Source organism: Haliotis rubra, unplaced genomic scaffold (assembly GCF_003918875.1).
Source record: "Haliotis rubra isolate DU_JTF1 unplaced genomic scaffold, ASM391887v1 Scf625, whole genome shotgun sequence".
NCBI classification, from domain to species: Eukaryota; Metazoa; Mollusca; class Gastropoda; order Lepetellida; family Haliotidae; genus Haliotis; species Haliotis rubra.
The window spans coordinates 506959-526870 of record NW_025767330.1 but is presented as its reverse complement, the minus strand read 5'-3'; the positions used below and the strand labels follow the sequence as shown (position 1 = coordinate 526870).

At 40.7% G+C, this 19912-nt stretch overlaps 2 protein-coding genes across 2 annotated transcripts in view; one reads left to right on the top strand and one right to left on the bottom strand.

Moving 5' to 3' along the window:
- LOC124256349 (amine oxidase [flavin-containing] B-like) overlaps window positions 1–6219 on the top strand; it is a 32564-nt gene extending 26345 nt beyond the window's left edge. The window contains exons 11-15 of the mRNA XM_046690338.1: window positions 539–683; window positions 1140–1197; window positions 1613–1709; window positions 3465–3576; window positions 5034–6219. Coding sequence (XP_046546294.1) covers window positions 539–683; window positions 1140–1197; window positions 1613–1696 — 287 coding nt within the window. The 3' untranslated portion in view covers window positions 1697–1709; window positions 3465–3576; window positions 5034–6219. The remainder of the gene's footprint in view (window positions 1–538; window positions 684–1139; window positions 1198–1612; window positions 1710–3464; window positions 3577–5033) is intronic.
- Window positions 6220–14407: 8188 nt separating this feature from the next.
- On the bottom strand, window positions 14408–17792 carry LOC124256352 (transcription intermediary factor 1-beta-like). Its single transcript, XM_046690342.1, has 2 exons — window positions 17620–17792; window positions 14408–15677 (listed from the first exon to the last, which is right to left on the bottom strand). The coding sequence occupies exons 1-2, from the start codon at window positions 17659–17661 to the stop codon at window positions 14649–14651; spliced, it is 1071 nt and encodes a 356-aa protein (XP_046546298.1). The 5' UTR covers window positions 17662–17792; the 3' UTR covers window positions 14408–14648.
- Between the last annotated feature and the right edge of the window lie 2120 nt (window positions 17793–19912).

The window sequence follows — 19912 nt, the reverse complement described above, 5'->3', positions numbered from 1 at the left end:
TGTATAATGTTACAGATCTAAGTGACACAGCAGTGTTTCATCACTAGTGTTGTATAATGTTACAGATCTACATGACACAGCTGTGTTTCATCACTAGTGTTGTATAATGTTACAGATCTACAGTGACACAGCAGTATTTCATCACTAGTGTTGTATAATGTTACAGATCTACATGACACAGGAGTGTTTCATCACTAGTGTTGTATAATGTTACAGATCTACATGACACACATCACTAGTGATGTGTGTTTCATCACTAGTGTTTCATCACTAGTATAATGTTACAGATCTACATGACACAGCAGTGTTTCATCACTAGTGTTGTATAATGTTACAGATCTACAGGACACAGCAGTATTTCATCACTAGTGTTGTATAATGTTACAGATCTAAGTGGCACAGGAGTGTTTCATCACTAGTGTTGTATAATGTTACAGATCTAAGTGGCACACCTGTGTCTCATCACTAGTGTTGTATAATGTTACAGATCTAAGTGGCACAGCTGTGTTTCATCACATGTGATGTATATGATTTACAGATCTGAGTGGAATAGCTATGAGTGACACAGGGCCATCTTCGACATGTTTTGATGACACAAAGCCAGACGGCTCCCATCCTTCGATCATGGCCTTCATCCTGGCTGACCAGTGTCGCAGCCTCAGTCAACTTACAAAGGAAGAGAGGTGGGTCACCGTTTATACCAGTCATTTCTATCAAAACACCTTTTAAATAATCTTCTCTTGGTCCAAGAGAACAACCAGTTGATAACATCATCAGCATCCTTGGCCTTCAGTGCACCATATCAGATTGTCAGAATGGTCACAGTACTAGAAACATATTCTGTCCTGGAATTCCCACACAAATGCTAAAATCCAAACTTCAAAAACTTCTGAGAAAGATGAACATAGTAGCACTGGGATAATCATTGTGCACAAAACCTGTGACATTTTGACAGATTATATGTATACATCAGTCTGTAGTTTGCCTGTAAATCTAAAATGTTTTAGCATGTTTAGAGAGTGTGTAATGGTTTCCTTTATCAGAAAATGCAGTTAAGAAACACTCATCCTTGTTGTTGCAAGAATAGTATTTCAATATATTTTATCATGACGTGATACAGGTGTTATGCATCGTTTCAGAAAGCAGAAGCTGTGTCAGCAATTTGCAGATATATTCAAATGCGAGAAGTTTTTGGAGGTAATGGGTTTGATGTTTGTAAATAGTTTTTGTGAAATATGGTATTTCTAGATTGTCATTTATGCTCTTTATTGTATCATAGGTAAATTCTAAGAAAGAGATAAACATATTTGGTTTAGACAATTTGACATCAACAGGGGTGGAAATAACCCATTGCCCGAGTCCAGTGTTTTTTTCTGTCGGGCAAGCAAATTTGTGTATCACACTGTACCTGTGTCCAGATGACTTTCCAATATTAATTATGTCGTTTATTTAAAAAATCAACAAGAAAACGGCCGGTATAGTGGAAAGATTATCAGGGCAAGTGATTTTACATGTGCCACTGTACCGGAGTACACTAGCAATTTTAAAGTTATTTCCACCCCTGATCAATCTTCTTTAGACTTTTCTTATCACTGATACAATACCTCTTCAGCCTGTGGGGTATGTGGAGAAGAACTGGTTGGAGGATGAATATTCTGGGGGATGCTACTCGGTCACACTCCCACCCGGGTACTAACACAGTATGGAAGGTAAGTTGCACCACATTACACTAATTCAGTATTCTGGGGGCGTAGGGGGGTGCTACCTAGTCACACTTCCCCCTGGGATACTAAGACACTGTGGAAGGTAAGCTGTATGACATTACGCTACTTTGAGTGTCATTTTAGAAGCTTTATCTATAAATTTTGTCTACATTGACATTACACTAGTTCAGTATTCTGGGGGCTGCTACACAACCACCCTTCCTCAGGGTTTCTAAGACAGTATGGAAGGTAATCTGTATGACATCATGCAAGTTCAGTATTCTCGGGGGTGCTACTAGTCACACCTCTCCCCCGGAGTACTAACAAAGTATGGAAGTGTAGCCGAGGTCGCCTGAGGAATTTCGGCTCTGGGCCGTTGGGTGCAAGACAAAACAATGTTGATGATGGTATGATTTTATTATGAGGCTGTTGCTGAGGTATCTGAAGAAAGAAAAGATGTTTCCACCTCAGCAACAGCAATTGATAAAATCATACCATCATCAACATTGTTTTGTCTTGCACCATCAACGGATTTTTGTGTGTAAGAGACAAGTTCTGCTCTGAAAGGGCAGATTTGTGGTCAGCTTTTTCAACAGATGTTTTATCATTGTTTTTATAACTTCTTTTTGATCTGTCCTCATTGATTGATTGTATATACATGTATATCTGTGGCTTCCTGTAAATCTAATTGTCACATAATTAGCTGTATATCACTCTGCTGTGTTCATATCTCCTTTTCCTCATTGTTTGTGTCAACTGGCTTTGCCTTATCCCAATTATCATTATTTTTATAACTGCTTTTTGATCGGTCCTCTGTGATTGATAAATATATACATGCACATCTCTGGCTTCCTGTAATTCTGGTATTACATGATATGTTTTTTACATCTGTCTTTAATCACCTGAAGAAGGGGCAAGAAGTAGCCCAGAAACGTTGTGTTATGCAGTAAAGAAGAAGTTGCCATCCATATACTCATCTTATACACTAGTTCAGTATGCAGGGGAAGCTTTGTTATTGACGCTACTGAGGGTTAGAAGTATGGATTGTATTCTGTGTGACATAATGCTATTTCAGCTGCAGAGAAGTGCTTTCTTCATAGAGATATTACGTCATTGCCCCTCCAATGGGGGTGGTCACACAGCATGAACGACTGAGGTAGTTTAGTAGCAAATGGGGAGTTATATGTTTGCGCTTCCCTTGAGTGCTTGCATATTCTAAGATGCTTCGGTGAAAAATCAAAGATGTCGACAGTACTTTATCAGACAATAATGTGCACTTTTTGCATTACATCACAATGTATTGGCATCACTGCGCCATTGTAGTCTGCTCCCTCGTAATCGAACAATTTTGCATTATGTCACAATGTAAGCAACGTTAGATTAATCGTAGTTATCCTTAGAAACTGAAAAGTAGTAAATTTGGCATCTTAGAAAAAAAATACAGTTCTAAGTACCACCATGTATAGTGTAATAAAGCACACTTTCCCCTTGAACTATTATAGTTAAAGCACGAGGACGCTTGTATTTCTTAAGTATTGAACATATAGGACTAATACAGCATGCAGTATTTAAGTCTTCACCTTGACATTTGGTACTTGGCGTCATGCCTTAAACTAATATTTTGCGTAAAACCATCAACTGTTGGGCCTGATCACATGGGTGGACAATAATTTGTCATGCCACCTGAAGATGTTTGTCAGAGTCATGTGTGTTATTTCAGTGGAGACATATTTCATGCATGTGGAGAAATGTTTTCTTCAGGGAGATCAGGAAGCCACACCACCGTCTGTATTTTGCTGGGACAGAAACAGCTACAGAATGGATGGGATTCATGGATGGAGCGATCCAGGCTGGGGAAAGGGCAGCAAGAGAGGTGGGTCACACGTACGTACGTGTTGATACTGGGGTCACCCAGGTGTAGACAGGAAGGTGCCTGGTGTGGACATGGGGGTCCACTGGTGTAGACACTTGCAATTGTTTCCCATTAATAAATATTAATATTTTCAATGCCAATTATAACATTATAAGAAATGTTATATCTGAAATGTGTGTTTAATTTTATTCTATGGGTCCTGTGAATTTTCAATTCTTCAGACAGACATCTGAAAGTTACAGGACCCAATGTCCTGTTACTTTGAAACTCCATTCATGAACACTGCACTGGTGTACACATAGGGGTCCCTGGTGTAGACATGGGGGTCACTGGTCTGGACAGGGGGTCACTGGTGTAGACATAGGGGTCACTAGTGTAGACATGGGGAACACTGGTGTAGACATGGGGGACACTGGTGTAGACATGGGGTCACTGGTGTAGACATGGGGAACACTGGTGTAGACATGGGGGTCACTCGTGTAGACATGGAGAGGGGGCCACTGGTGTAGACATGGGGGCCACTGGTTTAGACATGGGGGCCACTGGTGTAGACATGGGGTCACTGGTGTAGACAGGGGATCCACTGGTGTAGACAGGGGATCCACTGGTGTAGACATGGGGGTCACTGATGTAGACATGGGGTCACTGGTGTAGACAGGGGATCCACTGGTGTAGACAGGGGATCCACTGGTGTAGACATGGGGTCACTGGTGTAGACAGGGGGGCACTGGTGTAGACAGGGGGGCACTGGTGTAGACATGGAGAGGGGTCACTGCTGTAGACATGGGGAACACTGGTGTAGACATGGGGTCACTGGTGTAGACATGGGGACACTGGTGTAGACATGGGGTCACTGGTGTAGACATGGGGACACTGGTGTAGACATGGGGCCACTGGTGTAGACATGGGGTTCACTGGTGTAGACACGGGGTTCACTGGTGTAGACATGGGGTCACTGGTGTCGACATGGGGGCCACTGGTATGGACAGGGGGGTCATTGGTGTAGACATAGGGGATCACTGGTTTAGACAGAGGGACACTGGTGTAGACATGGGGGGCACTGGTTTAGACATGGAGAGGGACACTGGTGTAGACATGCATAGGGGGTCAGTGGTGTAGACATGGGGTCACTGGTGTAGACATTGGTGATCCCTGTGTAGTCAATCAGTTGTGTAGACAAGTAAGTGACTGTGTAAGTTGTACATCTACATTCTTATCAAGTGGTTACTTGAAGAAACAGTTTGCTATTTGCAGGTGTTGTATGATGAGGGTAAGATTAAAGAAGTTTAAAATATTTTTTATTACCTCAAAGGGGATCATTAAGATATACGTTAATGGCATGTGGTCAGTTCGTGTTATTTGGAAGATATCTGACAAATGGGGTGTCCCAAAAGTTGGGTTGACAGACTATACATTCTCATAAGTTGTTACTTGAACAAACAGTTTCTTATTTGCAGGTGTTATTTGCTGAGGGTAAGATTAAAGAATCAGAGATTTTGCAAGATGAACCAGAATCAGAGGACTTCCCTGCCAGGCCCCTCCCGACTTCATGGGTAGAACAGATCATGCCATCTGTGACTGCCATGGTTGCCAGTTTAGTGGTGGCTGGCTGTGTTGCAGGTGTGGCAGTCATTCTCCAGATGCTGGGATAGTGCTTTGTTTGTTTGTCTAACCCCACACTAAGCAAATACTAATATTCTAGCTATATGACAATGACAGGCAATCCAGTGATTGAGATTATGACCATTAACTGCGCATTTTGGATACAATGACATGTTTGCTAAAAGTCAGTTCTAATCGTCCCAGGGTTAACGGAGGATTTGGCTATCATATTGCAGAGGGAGTGATCAGGCTTTCTGAGGACAGGCAATCACTCCGCACATGCTTGGATAGGGATCAGCGGTGGCAGGTTATTAAACTGCATATGCTGTGATATTCTACCCCATCCCCTTCCAAAACAATTAATGAGAAAAACTATTATGAGGAACTGAACAAATGTAATAATTGCTCCTTGTGGAACAACATCTATGTGCAGTGTTCACGAATAGTGTTGCACCCTCAAACAAAGCGGCATATTCTCAGACAGTCCTATGTAAGTCTACAACCCGCCGGCCCCAGTGTCCAACTGCATATTTCATAAAGACTTTGACTGAAGTTGTTACATGTGATACGTCACACTTGTTCTCTGTTTGTAAATTTTACATTTGTTAATAGTTTCAATGCCAATTATAAGAAATGTTATATCTGAAATGTGTGTTTAATTTTTTTCTATGGGTCCTGTGAATTTTCAGTGGGTCAACCAGACATCTGAAACTTACAGGACCCAATGTCCTGTTACTTTGAAACACCATTCATGAACACTGCACTGGTGTACACATAGGGGTCCCTGGTGTAGACATGGGGGTCACTGGTCTGGACAGGGGATCTAAAAGATAGGGCTGCACAGTATTACCTGTATACCAGGAAACTGCAGTACAAAATTGTAACAATTAAGTACAGCAATACGTTATGATATACCAGTTTACTGACAAAGATTTTTTTGTTCAATTTAAACTCACATAAAACTGATCTTGTTCATCCTTTTACCAAAGCTACATTGTCATTGTGACGGATCTGCGCGAACAAACCTTCAGTGTAACGTAAGTAATGTGCTTATGTTGTTACCTCCCTTGATTTGTTTGGAAATGGTGGATGGGGAACATACAGAATTCCAGCTTGTCTCTAGTAAACGTGCTAAGGTCAATGTGTGCATCATTTCGGATTTAGAAAGCAGAAATTGATTGGAAAAATGGAAGAAAACATTGCTATCTGTTAGGGATGTAATGTCAGTGTGAAGTACGCGGGAGGAACAAGCAATTTGTCAATGCACATACGGAGACATCATCCAGCAGTGCTTTCCACCTCAGTCGACAGAAGCAAGAAATCTGTCACTGCAGAAAAACAGCACTGCTTTTCATGCATCGTCACAGCCTTCAATATCTCATGTTTTCACAAGCTGCAAAGTGTACCCAAATAACTTGCACAAAGCCAAGCTGTTAAATGAAAAGGTAGCCAGATTTATTATCAAATTACTACGACCATGCAATATTGTGGATTCCCCTGAATTTTGAGAGCTTACCCAGTGTCTTGATTCATGGTGAGAGGGTTATTCCTAATATGTACTAGGAAATGAAACTAAAATTTGCTGAAATACTGGCTGAAACTGAACAGGTATTTTACGGGTTTTAAAAATCTATGTCTACTTCAAATTTAACTTAAATAAGTTATAAATATTAATTATGAAAAAATGAACTAGTATTGTAAATTATGATTTATTTATTTGTAAAATATCAGAATAATCACAAATTGTTCAATATATCATTTATATCATTTATGCAGGGAATATAGTTGACGCATCGTCCGTCCGTAATCATTTTGTTTTCGGAGCATAGCTCAAGAAACATTCAATATTTCTCAACAAAAATTGGTAGATATATTAAAAAGAAGCTAAAGTGGTGCATTTTGCTATTTGCAGATTTTTGTCATTTTTATTTTTCTTGGTTTCCTTGGAAACGTTTTGGATTAAGGAAACAAAAATCAAGTTGTCAGATGATTTGATCTTTCAAATCTATGGGGCCGGGGGGATTTGTCATCTTCTAATGACTCTTGTTCTAATATAAGTGATGACATGTTTACTACATCAAAGCAGTTTATTAAACCGTTTAGACACAGCTTTTGTCCTTTTGATATATGTAACAGTATGTATGTAAAATGAATTTTCATTACTTTAAACAGGTGTCTTTTTCTAAGCTGTTACTGATCATGATGAAACTAACATTCTGTATATATATTTTCCTAATATTTGAATCTCACTATATCCCTTGTAGTGGTAATAATTAATAATGAATTTCTGTATAAACTAATACTCCATGATAGTTAATTTAACACACACTTTTGCATGCATATATATATTTTATTGTATTGTATTTTATTGTTCTGCCATATGATTTGTTTACTTTGAATGTTTTGGGAAAATTAACAGTTAATTAACATGTAAGTCTATGGAAATTTCACTAATGATGACTCAATTATGGCCACCTACTGCTGCCATTTTAAACACTTTCGCCCGACAGCGTGACATTTGAAAGTAATGAAACCTTATAATCCACGATATGTTCAAGAACATTTCACAATATAAATATATGTAAAACGTAAATGCAACAAATCTTTAACCTTTGCTTTTGAGTATGTATGCAGGGAAGTATATGGGGCCATGTATAAATAGTTGACAATGTACTGCATTTGTGTGCGTCTTCCACATACCATCTTTATATCAACAAAATTTAGTCGAGTAAATATAAGTCACAGAAAACAACAAAAGGCAACAGTTGTATGAGTTACCTTGGTTGTTCCTTCCAGCTGGAGACGTGAGTTTGCATCCTTATTATATGGTGAATATGATGCACATGAGGTATATGTCCTGAGAATTTAGCTGTCCCTTCCAACTAGCAGACGACCAGCTTTTGATACTGCTCTAAGCTGGTTCCCGGTGTCCTCTGCGCGCGTACGAATATGAGAGACGGACGCGTTCGGACAATCGAAGGGAAATAACTCTGGTCAGAGAAAGAAAGAAAGTCACAGTGTTGTAAGTTCAGAAACAATTAATCAAGTTCAAATCTGTCTTAATATCTCGTCCCAACGCAATTTGTTGTTTTTTTTATCTGCTTTAAATTTTTGCTGTTTTAAAATACATTTTTTGGGGTTTTGTTTAAAGTGGGTTTTTCTATATCTATAAATATATCATTTGTGTAAATACGTCTGAAGAGATGGATTGTCAGTACAATGGCACTGGGGAGGGACACAATATAAGTTGTTCACTGGTCACGAGGGGGGCATGGGTTGATGTACCATCCAGGGTACATCAACTCATGGGCCCCGAGGGACCAGTGAACACTTTATCTTACCGAACACCTTAAAGTTAATTTTGAATTGTTTGAAGCACGGGTACAAATATTTTTGTAGCCATCGCTAGATTTTGCTGACAAGAAAAACAGATTTAGAGTTATCTCCCTTCCCTCGATTTGCATTCGCAAAACATCGGTAATTTCCGTATATCATTACGTGATTCAATGGTATTCGAGATAAAGAATTACTACCACGAAGTACCAAATGAGTTGCCATTGACAGCGGGGTGCATTGAAATGTTACTCATTTGTAAGCGGGTACATTGAAAATAATAGAAGAGCGCTCAGCCAATCAGAAAGCGACATTTATGTGTGAGGTAAGATAATGCTTGATGTCAGCACCGAGGGAATACTGAAGTGTAGGTTCTGCGTAGGTCCATATACTATGACAGCACGACTTGAGTCCTCCAGAGTGAGTGAGTTTAGTTTTACGCCTCACTCAGCAATAGTCCAGCTATATGGCGGCGGTCTGTAAATAATCGAGTCTGGACCAGACAATCAACAGTGATCAACAGCCTGAGCATCGATCTGCGCAATTGGGAACCGGTGACAGGTGTCGACCAAGTCAGCGAGCCTGATCACCCGATCCCGTTAGTCGCCCCTTACAACAAGCATAGGTTACTGAAGGTTCATTCTAACCCGGACCTTCACGGGTTCCTCCTTCAGAGAATGTCGACCATCAGGTGTTGATTCTCAGTGCAATACTCATACAAGTGAATGTCGTTATGTTAATCAGGAAACTGTGATAGTTATTTGCTTTTGAAATCAGATGTGCCATTGTTCATTGTTTTTCAAGAAGACCTTTTTTTGTTCAGAGATCCTACTTTTAATATATCTTTGTGTTATCTCGTATGATGGAGAAGGTTAATTTGTTATTGTTGATTTTTGACATAACAAGTTGTTTTTCATACTTACACAATAAAATAGTTGAAAATGGGAACCTGTGTTTTCAAATCTATGTTGAAACTTAACAATTTACGTGGCTGGTTTGGAGGATATACCCCAGCACAGACCACACACGACCATGTAGTTCTATTCCATGGTAATGAATCTGTCAGTTCGTATGCTGGGTCCTTTCTCATCATTAGCACAATATGTGAACATGATTGTTTTTTTACAAACACCGCTAAATTAGGAGATAAACGTACTGTGTTTGGAAATTAGATGAATGTTAGACCGAATTGATAGTCTCTAAATTTCATTTGAAGCCGAACGCGTAGCGTGAGGTTTCAAATGATTAATTTAGAGACTATCAATTCGGTCTAACATTCATCTAATTTCCAAACACAGTACGTTTATCTCCATTCTACCATAACTGATTTAAAATCGAACTTCCTGGTCCTGCGGAAGACACTGCGTAATTCGGCATGGGATGAGAGGCGAATTGAACTCGTCTGATAAAGGAGTGGTAGGTTCCTTTCGTATTTTTGTTAACATTGCAACATAAAAAATATTCTGTCCAAAGAAAACATACTACTGTTTATTCAATGCAATAATGTAACACATAAGAGCTTGGTTTTTATAATCATAACCCCACAAGACCGAAACCAGCCTATTGTTTTGTGTGCCGTGTTACTGTACCCCCCTGTCCACAGTATAATGGAATCGTCTGACCTACTTATTTTCTTGGAAGTAGACAGTTACGCAACAGTTTGAAATGGCGGACGAGCCAGTGTTTACATTTTGCGAAAGGTTGAAATTCGAAGTGACAGTGGAAAATACTTGACTGACTGTCGAACCTGAACCCTGCAGAATCGAAGAATAGATCCTTTTCTGATCGACCTATGACCTGTAAGTCATCAAAGACTGTTAATTTTTATGACCGGGCCGGCGAGTGTCGATCATGATTTCACGTACGTGCCGCAACCCCGGCATGCGAGGAAGAGTGACAGTACTGCTGCTTTGTGTACCTTCGACTAACTTGGGATTCCTTGGAACATTGTTCTCGTCATTTGGGACTGGATTGTGGCCCAGCTTTTCAAAGTGTACGAACATAGCTGCAGTGACAGCCTTCGGGGAACGTGGCAGAGAACTAAATTCTCATGGTTACGTTTTTGACATTTTGAACGATGCAACGGGACATGATGGAGTATGAGTGGCAAATTTTGTGTTTCGCCTGACCGTTATCTTGCGAATTTCCCATTCTAAAGGGAAACAAATATACCATTTACCAGGTAGGTAAATGTTTACAAACGTTTTGCCGCACAAATAGGGATAGATAGGGATGTATTGTTACAAGGTTTTCTGATTTATATGTTAGATATTGTTTGTTTATGTGTGGGGCTGTGTATTGTAATTGAGTTTTAATATTTTTATAATAGAAGGTAATAATTATGATAGTGAGATAGTGATAATAATTGTGGTGGAGAAATCGTATAATTGTATTTTTCGAGTTTTAATAAATGTTTCATCAGTATTTCCATCACGTCTGTTGTGTTGATGTTAGTCATGTTGGTGGCCAAGCTGAAGTAGTGCGGCAGGGTTGTATACGTACGCAGTGAAGCGCCGTGAAACTTTCATCAGACGCATTTTCAATCCAAATTGATACCGTCTGATTTTGTGGCTTTACCAATCAAATTCGAGCATTTCACGTAGCCATGGTAGAATGGAGCGTAAGTTAGGTGCGGATGAGGTAACAGAAAATAGGGTTTAAAATCACGTTCCAGAATACTGATCCTATATAACTAAAGTACTGTCGGAAATAAAATAAACACCTTTCTTCTCATTCATATCTACAATTTATGTAGTTAATATGTGAACGTGTGAAATATGTGTTAAACTAAGTTAGGCCTAACTACACTGTCAGTGGTAAGGATATAGGAAACGTAGAAAAAGGACTTTACTGAGGAGAGATTAGAGCAGAAATGAGCAATGCGAGTGTTTTATAAGTCCAAAGCGACCTATTTGGAACAGACCATGGCTTTATGCAAATTAGTGTACGATGATATTGTATCACAAAGGACACATTTAAATGCCCATTTTGAAATTAAACTTAGCTTCATTATAAACGATAGCTGATGTAAAAATAATAACTTTAATACTGAAACTATTTAGGATGTAGCTACCATGGAGTCTCACGATCACTACAAAAACAAACAGGTAGGAGGGGTCGTCTCAAAAGCAAAACCATGACAGGTGTCGTAGACGGTAGATGGGGTCGGGCTGGGGGATAGAGATATCAGCTGAGATACGACCATCCTTGGGGGGAATTAAACTGGGGAAGCAAACAGCATGCCATAACAATTTACAAATAATACCCAGTCCTGTCGATCTTCGGGTGGTCTTGCCACCTATATATTTTGAGACATTTAATACGATGGCTGATTTAAGCTTTTCTATGGGTATCATATGCTTTTACATATCTCACCATAAACTTTATGAAAGAAAGACACGTAAGAGGTTAATCAGTAGATGAGACATATTCAATACACAAGAAAAAGTATCAAGTATTGAGATGACCCTTGTGACTGTAGGCAGCACATGCATTTCATACCAGATGAGTCGACTGTCCCTCGTCATACCTGGCTGAGCGACCTAATTGCCATCTATAGTCTGATCTATCGTTTTCAGCAGCTATCGGTATTTTTTCTAAGTTTTGCCCGATTTTACGAATAAACATGCTTTTCTGATATCCTATTACGTATCCCACTGAACGCCCAGTTAGGCCGATGTGGGTTATTTCGATATATGCTATTTGGAGTTGTGTAAATTTTGGGGATAGAGGGTAATAGCCTTTTTCCGACATACTTTAAGTGCATGTATACCTATGTCTCTAGTGTGTGTCCTAAAGTACTGTAAAAATATGAATCAACGTTTTTCTTTAACAAATAAATGTTGCATGTTTGTGTTACTTTACTTAATTATTGTTTCTTTATTGAAGAAATGTTAATATAAATGTTAAGTCTTGATAAATAAGTTTCCCGTCATGCATGCACATCTTTATCACAGCGTCCACTATGGCCAACTATTTGCAGTCAATTGTTGCAAAGGGTTATACGTTTTTTGTGCTTGAAAAAGACAGAGGTAAACCTTTCATAGTTTAGAAAGGGTTTATTACAGAATTTGTAGAGCTGTTGGTATGTCTTACCAACAAGTTTACAATATTGTAAACAAATCAGACAAGACAGGGACCGTCTCAAAAGCAAAACCGGTACGTAAAACCATCCTTGACAACTTTGACAAGGGAGTACTTAGAAGGTCGGTCTACAAACTTTATGAGAAGAAGAATATATATATTCTAAAGAAGCTACACCAGTGACTTCGTTAAATCTTTAGCAAATGTTCACAACTAGATTAAACTGACCGAATTACATCCATATTTTTGCAATGAAATGTACTGTTGACAAGCAAAACATTTATTAAAACGTTGCACTTTTCTACAATCAATCGATAAGATAACACAAGTGATAGGATTCTTTCCAATGTACAGTAATTCGTATGTTTATTCAAAACAAACACACATACACACATACACAAATGATCCCTTACATAACCAATACGTAAACTATACGTACACATATTCAACATTTTGAAGAAGACATCTATTGAGATGACCCCTACCCCGAGCGCGTGCTCAGGTGTCAATTTCACCTGTCGATACCGTGCATGCTGATCACGTAACACAGGCAGTTAATGTTTGTATCAAATAACGTCCCACTACCCCTTATTTTTCTAAGTTTTTGGTATTTTCATCAGTAAAAACGCATTTTAGGGCATGTCTCAAAATTTATTCCCTCAGTCAACATTAGGTAGATGTTTCTTAAAGTGATATTTGTTATTTAAGTAACAGTAATACCTCTGAATTATAAATATAGGTCCAAAGGCATTTTTCTTGCATTTCCGACAGAACTTAAGTCAGAACTGATGCTACTGAGATACCTCACTGTTGGCCACGGATATCTTGCTGACACACAGTAGACTGACGCCAAGCTGACTAGTGCTTGTTTTCTCCCCCTTACTGCCGAGCACCAGGCACGGAAGCAACAAGTACCATCTTGTAATGCCTTTGGAATGACGGGACCGAGGATCGAACAACCGAAATTCCTACAAAGACAAGTGCCTTCCCCTTCGTATACTTCGACGCTGAAGACCCGGGTTCGATTTCCCACATGGGTGCAATGTGTGAAGCCAATTTCTGGTGTCACCCGCCGTGATATTGCAGGAATATTGCTAAAGGCGGCGTAAAACCATACTCATTCATTCACTCGTATACTTCGAGGAAGGTTTTATCCGTCGGCTGAGATAACACGCGCTCACCAAATTCAATGATCAGCCAATCCAGATGAGCTGCTTAAGCTCTCGACATATCTCCAATGGCCCTGCAATGTTGATTTAATTGTGAATGGAATGAGAATATTATGTAAACATGAACATAATTCAGATATGAATTTGAGACAAAATCCTATTGTTATGACAATGTCACCACCTCCTCGATATTACCAGGTCATTTCTCTGAATGCGTAGACGTCTGCATATAGTAATAATAATAATAATAATAATAATAGTCTATCTATATTGCTCATTTATCCATATACATTGCATGCTCAAAGAGCTGACGTATTATCCCCTGGTCAACGAGCACACAACACTCCCTGTGGAGAATACAACCGGTCGTCTGTCAGGCGCTAAAGTTTCAAATTTAGACTACCGTCGTATCATACCAGATACCCAATTTACTGCTTGGTGGACAGAGGCAATTTTGAACTCACTTCGTTATGGTGAGACCACATGTATCGGAAGTCCTAGAATCTCTCAGGAGTCAAGCTGCCAAAGACGGTCACCCATCCAAGAACTCTCCGCACCCAACGTTGCTTAACTTCAACTGCTTGTGACCTGAGCTCTGCGCACAGGACCACACACCGCCAGAAAAATAAAATGCAATTCCTCGAAACAGACAACTACTTTATTACTGTATGTATACAATCTCTAACAGGTCCGTAACATTACAATATTCTTATCAACATGAACATTCCCCTTTACCATAAGAACTAAAACGTACATTGTTGATGCTCATGAATGTCCCTATCCACAAACCGGCTAAAGAAGTGCATCTGACCAAGAGTAGAGTTATGATTGATCAAGCAGCAGAAGATTAATTAAACTGGGAAGTAAGGTTATTTCATGTCCAGCCTAACAGTTTGATTCATGAGGAAGTTTATTCACCTTCCCAAATGTTCCGATATCTTGCAGAAGGTTTGCCAGCCCTACCTGCACAAACACCAAGTCAGATTCTGGAGACTTGGGTTCAGCCGTGTCTGTCTTCAGTGGAGTTACACCCTCCAAGACCTCATACTGTGGATCATGGTAAAAGGACATGGCCTCATAGTAGTATTCCATGATCCGTGTAATCTGCTCTCTCAGAAGCATCACATTCTCGTTAGATGTCTGACGGAACGCGCCGTAGTGGTAGTTCAGGATTTGCTGTTGATGTCGTTGACGATCACTGACAGCCGTTCGGAGTTTCTCGAAGGCCTCCTGGATCCTCTGCCTCTGCTCGATGGCTTTCCTTGTGGTCGGTTCCACTACTTTGACAGATGTGATCTTGGAATCAAGGCGGTTGGAGGTGCTCTTCAGACGCTCTTTCTCTTCGTCATATGCATCGTCAAGGTCCTGAGTGTCATGCCCGGCATGCTCCTTTGTGTAGCAGTACAGGCAGATGAGCTTCCGGCAAGATGCCTGGCGGCAATAGAATACAACGGGGTAGTCCGGGTGAGAAGAACACTTCTGTTTCGTCTCCCATTCTGCCAGTGGATGAGAGGTGAGGTCTGCTAGGTTCACGGAGACATGGTTCTTGGTTGACTCCAACTGGGAGTGGTAGCTCTCGCATTGGTCACAAAGAAAATGGTTGCATTCAAAGCAGTAGACTTTTCCTCTGTTGCCATCTAGCTTGTTGGTGCATTGCAGCTTCTCAGGGGCGTGCTTGGCAATGTAAAGGATGAGCTCATTGCGGTGGACATAATCCACTGGAACTCCCTCCCTGCCGATCTGCTCAGCGGAACAGGTCTTGCAGGCGGTGTCGCGGAGGTCTCCGAGTTGTTCCAGACAGGGCTCACAGATAGCGTGGAGGCAGCGCAGTAGCCGGGGATCACGGCGCTTCACAGCGTACTTTTCTTGGCAAAAGGAACAGCCAAGGAGATCGTCATGGTTCATTCTGTGAAGCTGTAATGCCAGAAGGTGTATGATTAATAATCTTATGCTGGGCACTATGAAATGGGAGAAATTGTCACCTCTACAAAGTCATTAGTTATAACATTAGAAGTATGAATTGAGGAATGTTTACTTGCTTGGGAATTTATGTTGACATTTGCTGAAAGAGTAAACCAATTGTTATAACAAAGAGAATGCAACTGAGCATCAGGTCGAAAACATATGACAGAGAACATAATAAGGCGGTAACGATAGCCTCCTGACGTCTTATCATATCTACCTATATGATTATATTTCTAACTATTTGAGTGAATATGGCTTTTAGCAATATTTCAAGAATGTCATGGCGGGGATCACCACAAATGGGCTCCACACATCATAGGTGGGGGGTGCAGGGGTGCGCGCCACCCACCCCCACCCCCAACCCCCAACCCCACCTGTTTAGTTCGAGTCCCTGTCTTCCTGGCGTTTACATACTTGGAATGTCTGCATCACACAAATGACCATAACCTGTACCTCGATCAGAATCAGGTCTAGAACATCTTACAAGTGGAATTTTGCATTTTTTTTGTTATTGATTCCCAAGATTACAAAATCACAGATACAACAGATATACAGAGCCGTGATACATACCGCTTAAAGTAATATAGCTACATGATGTACAGATAAGATATCAATATATTAGTACTTGTACCTCGATCAGAATTAGGTGCAGAACATGTGACAAGTGGAATTATGCATGCTAATATTTGGTTTAAGGTAAAGTGATGGTGTGGAGAGCCTCACGTTTTGATTCCTTGGCGCATCACAGTAATGCATGTATCCAGGAATGAAGTATACTCAACCAAATTAAAAACTTGACACTTGCTAAGTTGAATCCCATGGAATGGAAGTGTGTGTGTGTGTGTGTGGGTGATCATGTAAATAGACGTTTATGTTACTGCTATCACCCGGGTAACAATGCGGACGATGAGAAGTGGATTGCAGCATCATGCAGTCACAAGTCGGTTGCCAAGTTACAGTGACGTCATACGCGGGGCCCCAGGCCTTGGGCCATCTGCAACGGTGCCCGGGCTAGTGCAACTGCTGCACCGGACTGGCCACCGTCATTCCTTCCCATAGCTTGCTTTTGTTGCTGATTTGCGATTTCCGGCATACTCGCTTTTTTTATTTCACTTGCAATTCAAATGCGTGTATTTTCTGTTTAGCAAGGTATGTGTGCACGAGGGTACAAGTGCCGCTGCATGAGATTGTTGGAGGTTTATTGTACTATGAAGAGTCAATTTTCATCACTATATGTCCATATACATTCAGCGACAATTTCCCATTTACGTGGCTGTTTTTATGTAACATTACACAACTTATCATGAAAACGCTTACTATTCCCAACGATTTGCACAGAACGAATTCTTTGCTTTTGGGAAAAAACATTATCTGCAAAGAGACAGGCGTATAGCAAGCCTATCTTTTCGTGTTAGCTGGCTGGCTGGCTGAGTATGGTTTTACGCCGTTTTTAGCAATATTCCAGCAATATCACGGCGGGGACACCAGAAATGGGCTTCACAAGTTGTACCCATGTGGGGAATCGAACCCCGGGCCTTCCGCGTGACGAGCGAACGCTTTAATCACTAGGCTACCCCACCGCCCCTCGTGTTAGCCCGTCAGGGTGCAAGTTAGATAGTACTGAAGGCTTGCCCAACCGTTTTAGCAACAATATGTAAGCCAGGGCTTTTGTTTATAATGGTAGGTACGCCTCTGGCAGGATAACCTTCCACATCAGATGGGTGTTTTCTTATTTGCATGAAAATACCACTAATATATGGACGAACAACTGTACACGAATGCAGACAATGAATAGTTTCCCATATACAACAATTGAACAATATAACTATCCGTGCAGCATTATGCAATTGCAGTAGTTTCGTTGTTTCGGATGAGACTAAAAGCTGCTTACCTCAGAATGAATGGAGGGAATAAAATTGAGCGTCCTATACATGAAACTGGCTACCAACTCTTCCTAAAGTCGAACAGTCGTTGATATCTCTTTCTTGGCAACGCGCCCCTCTCATCAGGTGACCTATCTGCGTCTGAAGACGGTCACGCCATCTCTGTCCAGAAGCAGCTTGCATTACGACTTGTTTTATGTGCTGCTGTAAATTCCGATACTCTTGATCCTGATTTACCTGTGTGGTCCAATGGGAGTGAGGTAAATGTCAGCGTTTGAATATTGGCATAAATAAAATTTATGGTTATTGTCACAATAGCTTGACAACATGTGCAATGACCGATCAATTATTTGCGTTGTCCAACGTCAGCGTGAATTGATGCTGTCTGTATATCGATCAGTGAGACGTTATATTGCAACCGATAATTGTATGTATCTTTTATTGGGTCCTCATGCAAACTATACATACCTTCAGCTGAGTGTCTGTGTGTATAGATATCATATATGGTGTAAAATGAATGCTTGAGGAATTCTTTTCTTACCACGGTTTGTTTGCCGGAACTTCATTACAAATAACACTTCAAACCAATACTAAATATTACCTTTATTTTGTAAACATTTTTAGGTAAAGCATTTTGGGTTATTTGCGTTCTACAAACATCAACTCAGTGCAGGTATGACTTAGTGAGTTGGGTTAAAGGGCCATTTTGACAATACCGCAGATATCACTTTGACTTTTCCAAGGACCAAGTTTTGATGATAAACAGGATTCATTCAATAACAACAAAAAATGGATATGCAATTACACAATCACTGGATAGCCCCATACGGCCTCAGGTTCATAATTAATGGACAGAGGCAAGTGGTCATGTGTGAAAGCGGGTGTTTGGTTGAGCCGTCTGAGAACCGTTGCACATCTGTACCAGAAAGCACAACATTTGCTACTTGGGACTGGAAAGATGAAATACTTAATGCTCTTTAAAAATAACTCTGAGCGTCACATACGTCGTCGTGCTGCTCACGTCGTTGGTGTCAGTGTGATAAACATAACATGGAATCAACACTAGACACTTGGTTCTGTTGCCAGGCGGTATGCAGGTGGTCGACAGCGTTCAAACACAACGGGAAGACCGATTTGTAGTGTAGCACGACGGGATCACTTCTTCACCGCCACTACGACGAGGACGTCAGTTGCATTCACGTTAGTGCTCATACGTGGTGTTAGAGTGTCAACGTGGGGCTGCTCCTACTGAAGAATGGAGCAAACTTCTCTTGGCATTATATTTGTAGCATGATACGACGGTGCTCTGATGTGATCGCATCACGAATATTACATCACGTCGATCACACGCGAGCTTTCTTTAAACAATGAATGGGGATGTTTTGAAGTCCAGTTTTGGTCAGATACTCTTATTTTGGGGGGTGATCTGACAGATAATTGGTCACAAATTGTTTGTTGGCATTGTGCACATGTCAATGCATTTTTGTTCATTAAACATGTCTTCACGCTAAACGTATAACTGTTTGAAGTGTTAGTGTCAGAAGAAAGCATGCAGTGTCACATGCATCAGATGTCTACCAATTCGATAACACATGGTGCTGTCAAACCTTACAGCATAACAGGGATTCGAACCTGCTTTCAAGGATATATTTCGAGCCCAGGGGACACAACTCTGCACAGCTAATTGCGGCGCCTATTACGACTGGGCAACCCATGCTCCCGAGAATATATTGACATGCTTTACAAATTACAGTTATCATAGAAGTTTGGTCTACTGATATTTGTGGTCATACTCATATACCAAGTAAGTAATGGAAAAGCTGAAACTTTCGTGTGAGGCACTGCAGTTCTCTGTGGAGAGAACCTTGCGTTTCAAGAAACCAATAGGCATTGATTCCTGTACCAGATTAGGACTCTAGCTTCATACCCTGATCTATGGTTTCTCTACGGTGGTAAATGTCTGTGAATCACTACAGACTCACGTACTTTCTTTTACACTCACTCACTCACTCTTTCACAAACTCACTCTCTTACTCATTTTGCAAGTTCTTGACTTCAGAGGAGTATAACCCGTGAAGAGCCGGGTTAGAATTGATCTTCAGTAACCCATGCCTGCCGTAAGATCGGATTAACAGGATGGGGTGGTCAGGCTCGCTGACTTGGTTGACACATTTCATCGTATCCTCAATGTGTAGATCGATGTTCATGCTGTTGATCACTGGACTGCCTGGTCCATACACGATTATTTACAGACCGCCGCCATATAGCTGGAATATTGCTGAGTGCAGCGTAAAATCAAAC

Bases quoted from the DNA above. Each gene is read 5' to 3' on its own strand.
- LOC124256352 (XM_046690342.1), bottom strand. From the start codon at position 17,661: ATGTATAGGACGCTCAATTTTATTCCCTCCATTCATTCTGAG. The intron at 15,678-17,619 runs GTAAGCAGCTTT...CTGGCATTACAG, and splicing joins TTCCCTCCATTCATTCTGAG to CTTCACAGAATGAACCATGA.